The sequence below is a fragment of the Rhinichthys klamathensis genome, unplaced genomic scaffold (assembly GCF_029890125.1).
Source record: "Rhinichthys klamathensis goyatoka isolate OS25496 unplaced genomic scaffold, OSU_Roscu_1.1 h1tg000571l_1, whole genome shotgun sequence".
Lineage (NCBI taxonomy): Eukaryota > Metazoa > Chordata > Actinopteri > Cypriniformes > Leuciscidae > Rhinichthys > Rhinichthys klamathensis.
In genome coordinates, this window is record NW_026607037.1 from 2,227,481 (window position 1) to 2,240,000 (window position 12,520).

Genomic DNA, 12,520 nt, shown 5'->3' on the forward strand with positions numbered 1-12,520 from the left:
TCATATAGAAAAAAACGTATTGTTTGGTAAATTTATACCTATGAATAAAATGTACTATTTTAATAGATCACATATACAATTTTAATACTCTTGTCATAATTTGTCATAACAAACATTCATATAATTTATACATTTTTCTCTATGAATTGATGTATTTTTAATAATTGATTTTACGACGGACAGGGAAGTAAGACGTACTTTAAGCTAACCAATCAACTCACTCTGTTGGTCATATATAACCTGACAGCCAATAGAATTATACTTCGGTCAGATTGATTTCTAACAGAGCCATTCCCATAATCATATTTGCAGTTCTGCATTTGAGCTGTCCAATCCTTTCTGGGCGTGGTCAGTCAGACTTCTCTTCTTTGCATAGTCCTTTAGTTCAGCGGTTGTGGCAGAGCACTAGTTTCTGCAGGAGGGCTGTCTGTTGTTGAAGTTACTGGGTCACGTCGCAGTAGACCGAGACAAGCAACCATGACTTCAACCAATATGTTTCAGGGACTTGAAACTAGTGGCAAACCAAGTTCAAGGTATGGGGTGTGTGCTGACAGTTTATCTGGAACAAACCAGTGTTTATTGTGAGTTTGGTGTTGACTCTTTCATCTGTTTATCTGAATCAGTAATCATGATTATTTAGGGGTGGAAGAGAGCGGAACTTTAGCATGGCCAAGCGCTAACGTTACATGCTAACTCATAGTAGCTAAGAGACTATACGTGTATTTAATGCACCGAGTGAGGTCACATTTCTGGATATAACAATTTAAATGAACAGCCGTGGAATGTATGTGTGATGGTAAAATACGATATTACAAACTATATTGGTTTTAATTTAGTCAATATTGTTTGTTAGCCGTTAGCGGCAAATGTCCTGAGACTCTGAGAAGTTTTATCAGCCACATAGACGTGTTTTACTTTTAATCAAAGACGTATTTGCAATTTAAAATGATGGCTACGTTTAAAAAACGGTGTTTTTTAAAATAATAAATATGAATTTATGCAGAATGCAGACTTTGAAGTAGGCACATTTCCTGGAAACGTTGTTTTTCGGAAACGAAATTATGCCGCAGGGTTTCGTTTTGTTTATTGTGCTGGGCTTTCATTTTCGTAAATAAATGCACGAATGATATTAAAAAATTCAGCGTTTGACGTTGGGTAAAACTTTATGGCCCATAAAAGCCGGACCGCCTAAACTCACAACTGCAGTTGCGATGTTCAGCCTCACATATAAGGTGGCGCTGTGCTGCAATGTAACGTGTTGTTTTAGGTCTTTTTATTAATCTACAATTCTGAGTATTGAGATAATACAATATTCGTGTGAGTCCATGTACATATTTCTATCTCTGTGTTTAGGGTACTAAGACCTCCAGGTGGAGGGTCCAGCAATCTCTTCGGTGGTTATGAAGAAGACCCTTCTGCCTCCAGACGGCCAAACAAAATGTCCTCCTCTATTTTTGCGCCTGCAGAAGAATCTCAGGGGAGTCCCAAACGCTCCAATCCCCCAGGTAAGCTTTCATCAGACAGTGTATTTTCTGTCTCGGGCCTCTTGCACTCTCTGAGTCAAATTCATCACCACACTGTTACTCAGTTTTATGTGTTTGAGTCTCTCTCTCAGCCTCTATGCAAACGGGCACTTTTGCATTTGTTATCTGGTCATCAATAGCAGCATCAAAGCCTTTACCTCAGTCTGATAAATTAACCAGTCAGTTAACTCTGTGAGATCATACACGGTCTGAACTGATGAAATTGCACATCTAGATAAGGTTAAAGGTCACATTACTAAAACACTAGTGGCTCTGTCACAGGATAAGCATTGATCTGAAGTTTAAAGTGCCCTTAAACATTATCCAGTTTTGAGACTAAGTTCTGGGGTTATAAGTGGTCCTCTTCTGTTAGAATAGTAAGAATATTTCATGCTGTTCGCATGCTTTTCCCTGAGGGAGCAGCTGCTGAGCATGTCTTTTTCCTTCTCACTGACATGCATAGAGTTTTGTTATTGAACAGGAAGAAACTGTCACTGTTTTAGAAATTACAAAAAAAATCCTGCAAAGGTTTATTATAGTTAAAATTGTAAAGATACATTTTTATTACCTGAAATAAACAATTACTGAAATAAAATCAGCTGTTTGCAATGACCAAATCAAACAAAAGTAATTGAATTAGCTCAACACTACAAAGCTACTGGTGGCCTTCTGTGTTAAAAACACAAGAGCAGAATATCTTTGGCTGCCCTCTCCCATTACTACAGGACATTGTAAACACCGCTACCTATCCAGAGCAAAAACATTAAGGACTCTTCTCACCACAGTCACCACCTGTTTACCCTCCTGCCCTCAGGAAGGCGATATAGGGCAATTAAAACACGCACTGCCAGATTCTTGAATAAATGTGTGTATATATATATAAAAAAAAAAAAACTTTTTTTTATTTATTTATTCAAAAGCCATCCAGTCCCTAAATTAAGGGCTATCTTCCACTATTTATTCATGAAAACTTACTGCTGACTGTGCTATATCTGTTTGAAACCTTTAACTTGCACTGCTGCACTTAGGTTTATAAATGGAATGTGTTATGTTTTTGTGATGTGTAATGTGGAATGTTTTTACATGCGTGCCGTGTATGTATTATAGCACAGCTGAAGAGTCTCTGAAATTTTGTTGTATCCCGATGCAATGACAATAACGGCTAATTCTAATTAACTAAAATGAAAATGGAATAACAAATTCTAATTAATAATAAAACTATAATAGTATCTCAGTGATACAAAAATACTGCTGCAAAGCTGTCATTCACTTGTGTAAATGAATATTGTTTCATTGAGAATATAATTGTACAGGATTGTTTGAATGTATTGATAAGTATAAATTTTGTTCCAGTAATTGCATAACTAGCATTAGTGTATCTTAACAAGCTCTGATTTATGTGTCTCTTATTGTCTCAGGTGGAAAGAGCAGTGGGATATTTGGGGAGCCAGAGGCTCCTTCGACTCGGAGCAGGGCAACTCACCATGGTGGAGGATCCAGTAACATCTTTGGGGGAGCAGAGTCGACCCCATCTTCTGTGAAAAGTCATCCTAACAAACCAAAGGTAGACAACCCCTAGCCAGGGCTTAAAAATGAAAAAAAAATATCAATCGGTTCCCTCCGAGCAGAATCGATACTTTAACGTTTCCGTTTTTGAGTTCCTCATTAAAACATTACCGTTCTGAAAATGGTTTGATCAGAAAAAATACCTGTTAATAACATTATTTTAATTTAGCCTATACTTTAAACAAATATGTATAAATTAGGGATGTCACGATTTTCAAATATTCAGTTAGTTGATTTTATTATAGAATATCAAATAGGTTGTGTGATTTATTGTCTTTAAAAAAATCCCCATGTTTTCGGTTCTGATGCGGTGGTGACACGTTCATGTAAGACAGAGGGTGACTCTGCCAATAACGCACATAAAAGCTGTCAATCAACTATATCAGACAACAGAAGAACACATTTTATCACACCAGAGCATGTGAGTGGTAATATTTCCTCCAGAGCAGAGAGTCTTTCTGGAGATTACGCTCGCTCAGAATGCCCTTAGTGACATGCTGGTTCGACAATATGTGAAATAAGTAGGGCTGCCCGTGCACGACTAAATTTTTTTTTTTTTTTTTTTTTTTTTTAAACAAGTGGTTCATTAAATCCATTAATCTAATCGCATATTTATATTAATTTAATTACTTAAATATAGACATGGGAGAGAATACTAACCCATAATGAGCGTTTTCGAAATGTATATATATATAGCCTATTCCGCACTCAAGCGCACACATAAAGCTTGCCACAAAAAAATGGTAAAACTAATGATTATGCATGAGACATTTTAATTGTTTATTAATAAACTAGTGTTTTCTGTGTCAGTGTCGGCTGCAAATATAAAGTTGACAATGCTGACTCGCCGCCTTCGCATTAGTGAACGCGCATATAAAGAAATGCACACTTCATATACGAATTAGCCTACATAAGCAGAGAGTAGCTCATTTCTTTTCGTTTTGAATAAAAGTAGACATCAAGCTTTCTATAGATATATTTCTCAGGTCTGTGAGGCAAGTAGCTTATACACCTGAGTTTTGGTTCATTTGAGACAAGCTCCAGTTTAAGCGCCGGCGCCTCTGTGTCCTGTTAAATTGTCTGCTATATTTGCTTATTTATTAAATCCAGGCAATTGGTTGATGAAACATTGATTAAAATTAAGATAAAATTATTTAATTATTAAAAAAATTAAGACAAAACGAAGTTCTCTTTAAAGAAAGGCTTTCTACAAAACAAAACTTAAGTGGTCAATCCTGTCTCCTGATATATTTGGGCATCTTATGATCCTATCTTTCTCATCTCATGCGGTTCCCTTTTCATATAATCAACATAGATGAAATTATGCGTTAAAAAAACATGTTATTTAAACATTAATATGAAACGTATGTTTAAGTTTTTCAAGTTATATTTAAGTGTCACACCGCTCCGCTTTGCTCACATGCTCTGTTGTGTAGCCTATACATGCATGTGGGGGAGGGATGTGTTTTTTTTTTTTTTTTTTTCAAATAATAATTTAACAATACTCAGCGATCTTCAAATATTATTTTTGATCGAAATGCCCATCCCTAGTATAAATAGACTAATTTTCACTCAAAAATAAAACAACACATGATGATTAAAATTGAACATTTATTTCATAACATTGTTAAAACCACAACAGAAATACCTGTATTAATTACAAAAGCATAAACAGCTGGAAAAATATTGACCTGTTTTACTGGACCATTAGACAATTGTAAGTGGCCCTCTTATGCCAAGTTTTTTTTTTCAGAAGAGTGATAACATGCTTTGTACATAACTGTTTTTGCAACACAACTTGTTTTTTCGGGCATTTCACTCACGCTTGATGTGTCAACGTCACATGCTGTACTACTCAATTCATGATTGGTCACTGCCAAATTAAAATATTAAAGGGAACCGGTTAAAACAACACTATGGAACTTTTCGACCTTCATAATATATTTCCAAGACCCTTGTGATGGTACATCGACTTACAATAGGTTAAATGACACGTCTGCATTGCTTTTGCTCGCACTATGTAACTTCGGGTTTCGGGTAGTAAACCGAGCACAAAAAGAACTACAAAACTCGACTGCTTTACGGCATACGTCACTTCCCCCACCACTTCCTCAATTTGTCTATGGCCATTGCAGACATCCCAAGTCTATAGCGTCTCCCTGATGCCCGCAAATTAGTTCAAATCTGCCGGAATCTGGAGCGCGCATGCGAGACAGAACATACTGCGCGCATAACATGTATAGCGCGAGCACGGCAGAGAGGGAGAGAGCGAGAGACCTTGCGAGTGTGCCTCACGAAAGCTAGTCAACCCCTCCCCCCCCCCCCCCCCCCCCCCGTCAACAATCCAGTCACCAAGATATCCCTCCGTGAAATGACTTCTTGCAGGTTGGGTTGTCTGCCATTGATGATTCCAAAGCCGGTGCTGGATAAACAGCGAGCGTGCGCGTGCGACAGAAGGCTGCGGTAGGCTAAATTATTTACGACAGCGGTAATGGACAATTCCGCTTCCAACCTGTAGGGCGACCGCTGAGGAAAAGTTCCTTGGTGTTGCTTTAATGGTCATTTCAAATAAACGTTTCTGTTCAGAAAGATTAAAATTGATTTTGTTTTTGTTCCTGTTAATTTCATTCGTTTCCGGTTTTCATTTTTTGTTCCTTGAACCTGTTCAGAGCCCTGCCCCTAGGCAATCTATACGCTTCTGCTTTTACATTGTTACTAAAAATGTATCATGGCTTCCACAAAAATATTAAGCAGCACAAGTGTTATCACCATTGATGATGATGATGATAATAAATCTTTATTGAGCAGCAAATCATCATGTTAGAATGATTTCTGAAGGATCATGTGACACTGAAGACTGGAGTAATGATGCTGAAAATTCAGCTTTGTCATCACAGGAATAAATTACATTTTAAAATGTATGCAGTGTTATTTTATAATATAATATATTAATATAATATTATAATATTTGATTATTCAATTTTTCTACCTGAAACCTATTAGACCTGCCTGAAAAACCTGAAAAGCACTGTTTTTCATTTGTATGTTTGTTCTATTGCAGGGGTCTCCAACCCTGCTCCTGGAGAGCTACTGTCCTGCAGATTTCAGCTCCAACCCCAATCAAACACACCTGGACCAGCTGTTCAGGGTTAGTTGATAATTACAGGCAGGTGCGTTGGAACTGAAGTCTGCAGGACAGAAGCCCTCCAGGTGCAGGGTTGGAGATCCCTGTTCTATTGTATTTATTTGTGCTATTATTCGATTTGATTATTTGTTATTTTTTTGGTACAGACTGTTGACTTGTCTTTAACAATATTTGCAGTGTATTTATGGTAGGTTAGTAGTTTTTAGTGTCATAATAACCTGATTTATTAAGGTAACATGGGTCAAAAACGATGAAAATAAGAACTAGGCGTAACTTATTTTATTTGTTACTTTTTTATGGTGGGGCCAGTATTAAAATCCTTAGCCTTTAGCCATGTTACTGATTTACTGTATTTTTGATCAAATAAATGAAGCCTTGTTCTTTTAAAAACATTAAAATCTTACCAACCGCAAACTTTTGAACAGTAGTGTATGTAACTCAACACAAACCATAATTGAACTCTGAAAATCTGTATTTCCACCCATTTAAACTCTAACGCCCTTCTTTTCTCTGTAGGACAACTTAGGTGTGGGTGTACCTGCTACTCCAGATCCACCAGGTAAAGAAACCCTGTGATTTACAAAATATTCGTCATGTTCTTCACGCCCTAGTTAATTTCTCCTCAGTCTGTTGTTGGCATGCAATTCCTTTTCCCATGGATTTAAATCTCTCTTGCAGCCCCGGTGCCTAAGCAGGCGACTGTAGTTGAGGAAAAAGTGAAGGTGGAGCCAGTGTCTCCTCAACCCACACCTGAAAAAGAGGCAGCAGCCCCTGCCCCTGTCTCTGCCCCTGCCCCTGCCCCTGTCTCTACCCCCGCCCCTGTCTCTGCCCCTGCGCCAACAGCCAATCAGAAATCTGAGCCAGCCACACAGCAACCAACAGAAAAAGACCATGAGCCACGCCTCGGACCACGACCTCGCTCTCACAACAAAGTGCTCAACCCACCAGGTGGAAAGTCCAGTGTGGTTTTCTATTAGCCACAAGTGCTGCTTTCTATCATTGTCACTGCCCTTCTTCCATCTGCTTTTAATCTGTACTAAAACTTATCCTCTCTCATTTACTTTATCTTTTTGTTATTTCTTTCCCCTAAAGTCTGTCACTCTTCATTCCTTTATTGCTTTTGCACTTTCTGATTCATTCCTCACTTTCCCTTTCCATCTAATTAGAATCAACTGTCACTCCGATAACTGAAGGGTTACGTTTCCTTTAAAATGGTTTGCATATACTGTTGTTTCTCTGTATGATTATGTTCTCTCAATTTGCTAATGTATTAAATGCAAGTTTGCCTCAAGAAACTCAGTACAGTCTATGAAGTGTTCAACTGGAACCACTGTTGGTCGCCAAAGCAAGCTCTTCAGTATCAGTGTGTTCAGATCTTCCTTTGAAACTCAGTGAATGTGTTCTGATGGTAATGGAAAATTTATTTTTGTGCAATAAGGTGACTTCATTTCTCCTTTTTCCCCTCTTGCATTTTTTTTTAGTAAGACACCAAGCCAAATGTAAAAGTAATAGCTCAGATGCAAAACCAAATGCACAGTTGGAATTGATAATCGCCGAAGCACACATGTATGGCAATGTAGAGAATGTGTACAATCAGACATCACTAACATATCACATTATTACAGTGTCCATACATGCATTTGAATGTAATCAGAGACCCTTAAAAGAATCCTCTGATATGCCTGATTCTGTACTTGAATAGAGTTGCTGCGCCATGATTGTTTAATACTTTGTTGAATTTGGCCTTTGTTTCCATTAGCCATCTGCTCTATTCTTTACATGGCAGTTGGAAGGTCAGGTATGACACGTGTGGGCATTTCCCATATTACTAGTGCCATCCCTGCCCAAAATACTTCAGTGGATGCTTGGCAATGTGACTGGCTGCAATGATGTCACGCAGAGACCTGTTTCATACAATACACTTCTGTATTGTTCATTTGTATGCTGTATTGTTGCTTTTTTCCATGACAGTAAGATGATGTTTTACCATGTTGCTCTAAATAAACAAATCTTCGTTTAAAGAGTTACTTGTGTGCATGTGCTTGCTGAAGTCAGGTCAAGATTCTTTAGAGCAGGGTTTGTACATGGTGCTTAAAGGTTTAGTTCACTCAAAAATGAATATTGTCATTTACTCTTCTGTCTAAAATGAACGAAGACCACCAGAAGGTTAAATAAACAGCATTTACATTTCCTTCTGTTGGGACACTAATGACTTATTTGTATTTTTGATAATTGACAGTATTCTACATGAGATATTGAGCTATAATCTAGTTTTATAATTGCCTTTTGTTCAGGAATCAGTGGTCAATACAATGTTACAGAAATGCAAATGACAGTTTTACAGGAAATGTTTTTCATGAATTTGCAGGCTATGCCACATTGACAGAGGCTGCTCACTGCAGAGCCAATGGGTGGAGCTAGACGGTCCAACCACACCCTAACCCTATCGCTAAACAACTCCACCCATTATAGGTCCACAGTGGCATATCTGGACTAGAAAAGCTCCACCCATTAGGTCCACAGAGGGAGCAAATGGATGGAGCTTACATCTGGCTCCTCCATGTCCAGTGAGGAGGAGCAAATGTCATTTGGGCTTAATGGGTGTAGCCACAACTCTATCCCTCCACCCCATTAGTGTCCAGAGGGGTGGAGCTGGATGTCATTTGACTCTGCAGTGAGCATCACTTGCACAGAGGTGGATCTGGACTAGAAAAGCTCCACCCATTAGGTCCCGTACAGAGGTGGAGCTGGACGTCATTTGGCTCTCTCTAGCACCACTTGCATTGACAATTGCCTTTATGGCAACGCCATTTGAAGCCGCGTGGGGGCTAGCAAACAACATGGTGCATTCTGTGATGGGTTTGGCAAGAACTTTTGCGGTCGGCTCTGAAAATTTTTTTGTGTGATGCCTTAAAGCGATTATCTTCAAATGGGAAAGTGACCTCATATGTGCGATTCCCTGATTTATTAATTAGTCGACTGCACGCTAAAAAAATACATAAAAAATCAAGCCAAAAGAAGGATTAACACATTCAAATATTTATTTACTAATTCATTAATGTTTACATTGAATAGGCTACTTATTTGCTGGATAGGGTATATTAAATATAACAATAAAAGAATTGTGGCTACTATAAATAATGTCGTTAATGGTTGGTGTTTGATAGCAGCAATGACAATGAGACATCACTATTCCGGCGGCCTGCTCCATGCAGGCGCTGTGACGTCAGCTGGCCCCTCCATCATCACCATCATCAGCCTGCGAGAGAGAGTCACCGACGGAAACAGCATCACGAACCCCCGCCGCCCTGTCAACCACCACAGGATTGATTTAAAATGCCAAAAATGAGCAGTCTGACATAACGCTAGAAAGCAGTATCCGATTTTGCTACGGTAGCGGAAGCCATTTATTCCCGTATTTATTTATTTATTTATTATCCGGGGTTTTTTTCCTCCATTGATTTTTCAGTAATGGCTGGGCTCGCGAGCTGCGGCTGTTAAGAGGCAGGTGCGTCGTCAGAGACAGACGCGCGTTGGGCGTGATGTGATGCGATGAATTTCGCTCCATCCCAGCGATGAGACAGACGCAACCGGGGAATAATCGAGTGCTATAGCGAGGCGCGTGTGGTCGCGCTGCCGACACTGGTGCAGGACGCACGGGCGGGGAAGAGGGCTCGTGCCCTCGCAAGCGCTCCGTCTGATCAACAAATATCGAATATTAAACGGTCGTGCGTCCCGAAATCCGGCTGTTGCTGGTGAAACCGGGCCGTGGAGCGCAGCGGCATCATGTGCACCTGATGACATTGTCATGAATTCATAGAAAACATTTCGCCATTTCGATTCGTGTCGCCGCTGATTTATTTATTCTTTCTCTAATAACGAGCTTCGATCAAACGTCGCCAAGATGATGGAGCTGGACGAGGTGGTGTACCAGGACGATTACGGGGCCGTGTCTGTCATGTCCGAGCGGGTGTCGGGCCTGGCCAGCAGCATTTATCGGGAGTTCGAGCGCCTCATCAAGAGCTACGATGAGGAGGTGGTGAAGGAGCTGATGCCGCTGGTGGTGAATGTTCTGGAGAACCTCGACTCGGTTCTAACGGAGAACCAGGAGCATGAGGTGGAGCTGGAACTTCTCAAGGAGGACAACGAGCAACTCATCACGCAGTATGAACGGGAGAAATCGCTGCGCAAACAGGCGGAGGAGGTAAATAATAATATGATCTCATCGCTCATTATTTTCATACATAGGCTACGTTGTCCTATTTAAGCAGAAGACTTTTGTTATCTGATCATAATTTAAAAAAAGCTTAGAGTACCCTATAGTAGACTACTTACATAAAATGCATATAGATATCAGTTGTCACTCTAAATCTCCCAAAAAATATGCCTTAGGATGACATTTAAATGCTCAGTTTTATGATCTAAGCTCTGTAGTTTAAAACATATAAAGCATGCAACACAGTGATGACTGAGAGATGTACAAATAAACGTTCCTTAAAAGCCTTATGTATCATATTTGATGATTAATGATTTTCAAAAAAAAAAAAAAGACATAATAGGCTACATAATAATAATAATGCATGAATGATCAAGTAAACCTAAGTTGCTTTAATCCAGTAGATGTCCATTTTGAAAATGTTCTTACAATATAAAAGTTATTATTATGTTTATTTTATAAATATCATTAAAGATGCAAAATGCAAATGATAACAAGGTGGACATTTTTTGAATTATAATAAAGGCATTTTACTTACTAAAAATGTATGAAATATCAATCAGATGGCAGAAGACATGTAGTATACTGTTTGCAACATGTTTTTAAGCAAGGTTTTGTTGTCTTTATAGGGTTAAAGCTTCTATCTATGTACAAGAAGTACTACCTTCTTGCGTTATTTACACACAGTAACTGATGTCGTAAACAATTATTGCTGCTCTTTGAGAAGTAATTATGTTGTAACATCTGTATTGACCTGGTCAATTCATTGTCCTTGACCCTGGGACATTCACTTGAGAAACTTTATACAGTCCTGTCATGTGCACTAGAGTTCCTCCAGAAACCCCTCTGTTTTATCACATAATGTATTGTATGTGTTGCTCTACCTATTACTGCTGGAAATAAATCTCAAAATCTTACACACAAGATTGTCACATATGCACGTTTGTACATAAGTCATATGCAGACAAACACTCTTATCTTTTCTTTGTGCATCAGCACAGGCACTACTACTATGACCAGACAGCTACAGGGAACAGATGCCCTTTATGACCCTTCACAAGCATCATAATAACTACATGCTAACACTGCCAAAACATTTTCCAAATGTAACTATATTATCGACTGCACAACTAGAGCATTATTAGCATTCTTGTGTTAAGTTTTATATCAGAGTGTAAACTGTTTAAGTAGGCTGTAATAAAATTGTGAGTGTTTTATGGTTGTAAGTGTAAAGATTCAGTGTGTGAAAATAAAATGGGGAGTGATGATAGAGCGGTCAAAACTGAGAAATGTAAATTTAAGAGCAGAATTGTACCAGAAGACAGAAAGAAAATACATAAAAGAGTAAAAGAGAAAACAGAGGCTGTTTTTCAGTATCATAGATGATTCAGAGAAGGAATATGTGCTGATGGAGTGCAGTAAACTGCAGTGATGCTTCTCATTACTTGGTTACTTCAGTTTCTACAGTGTGAATGCTGGGATTCGCTATGTCGATCCACACGTGTGTAATAGTCTATTTTTTCTTCTGCCTATTTATGTTTATAATTTTCAACATTTTTTTGTTTACAATTTTTATTCCAGAGAAGCAGCATTTTTAAATGTTTTTTTCTTCGTTTTATCTCTAGACAGTATTTATTCATGCTCTCATAAAATATGTTGATACTATACACCATATAATAAACTATACTATGTAATAATTGTTTCGTTCCTGTCCAAAAATAATAGATGCCATAAGGGAAATTTGTATCTGCAGAAAGAAATAGGCTGTGGAATATAATAATACGATTCATTGAATACAAATAGTTAAGTGTTAGGGATAGCTATGTATCATGTTTTAATGCAGCAACACAAATATTTATTTGCTTGGGGTCTAGAGGACAAAACTGGGAGGATGATGGGGAGGGGGGGGTGATTATGGGTAATCAATTTTCTCATAGAAGGAGGCTGGCTGACGCTGTAACCCGATTCTCATGTTATGAGACAGACAGAAATCACAGAGGGAGAGAGATAGTGAGGGATAGAGAGAGAGAGAGAGAGAGAGAGAGAGAGAGAGAGAGAGAGAGAGAGAGA

The 12,520-nt window shown here is 38.6% G+C and overlaps 2 protein-coding genes across 18 annotated transcripts in view; both read left to right on the plus strand.

The window, feature by feature from the left end:
* The first annotated feature begins 365 nt into the window (after positions 1-365).
* jpt2 (Jupiter microtubule associated homolog 2) lies at positions 366-7,712 on the plus strand. Its single transcript, XM_056239858.1, has 5 exons — positions 366-533; positions 1,354-1,505; positions 2,942-3,087; positions 6,751-6,793; positions 6,913-7,712. The coding sequence occupies exons 1-5, from the start codon at positions 478-480 to the stop codon at positions 7,209-7,211; spliced, it is 696 nt and encodes a 231-aa protein (XP_056095833.1). The 5' UTR covers positions 366-477; the 3' UTR covers positions 7,212-7,712.
* Positions 7,713-9,654: 1,942 nt separating this feature from the next.
* The window catches only part of mapk8ip3 (mitogen-activated protein kinase 8 interacting protein 3), a 27,760-nt gene continuing 24,894 nt past the window's right edge, over positions 9,655-12,520 (plus strand). For 6 of the 17 annotated variants that reach the window (XM_056239764.1, XM_056239766.1, XM_056239757.1 and 3 more), the window contains exon 1: positions 9,657-10,438. In XM_056239764.1, the coding sequence (XP_056095739.1) occupies positions 10,139-10,438 (300 nt within the window). In that variant the 5' untranslated portion in view covers positions 9,657-10,138. Of the gene's footprint in view, positions 10,439-12,520 lie in introns of all 17 variants that reach the window. The other 11 variants (XM_056239758.1, XM_056239760.1, XM_056239759.1 and 8 more) reach the window with 4 other exon arrangements.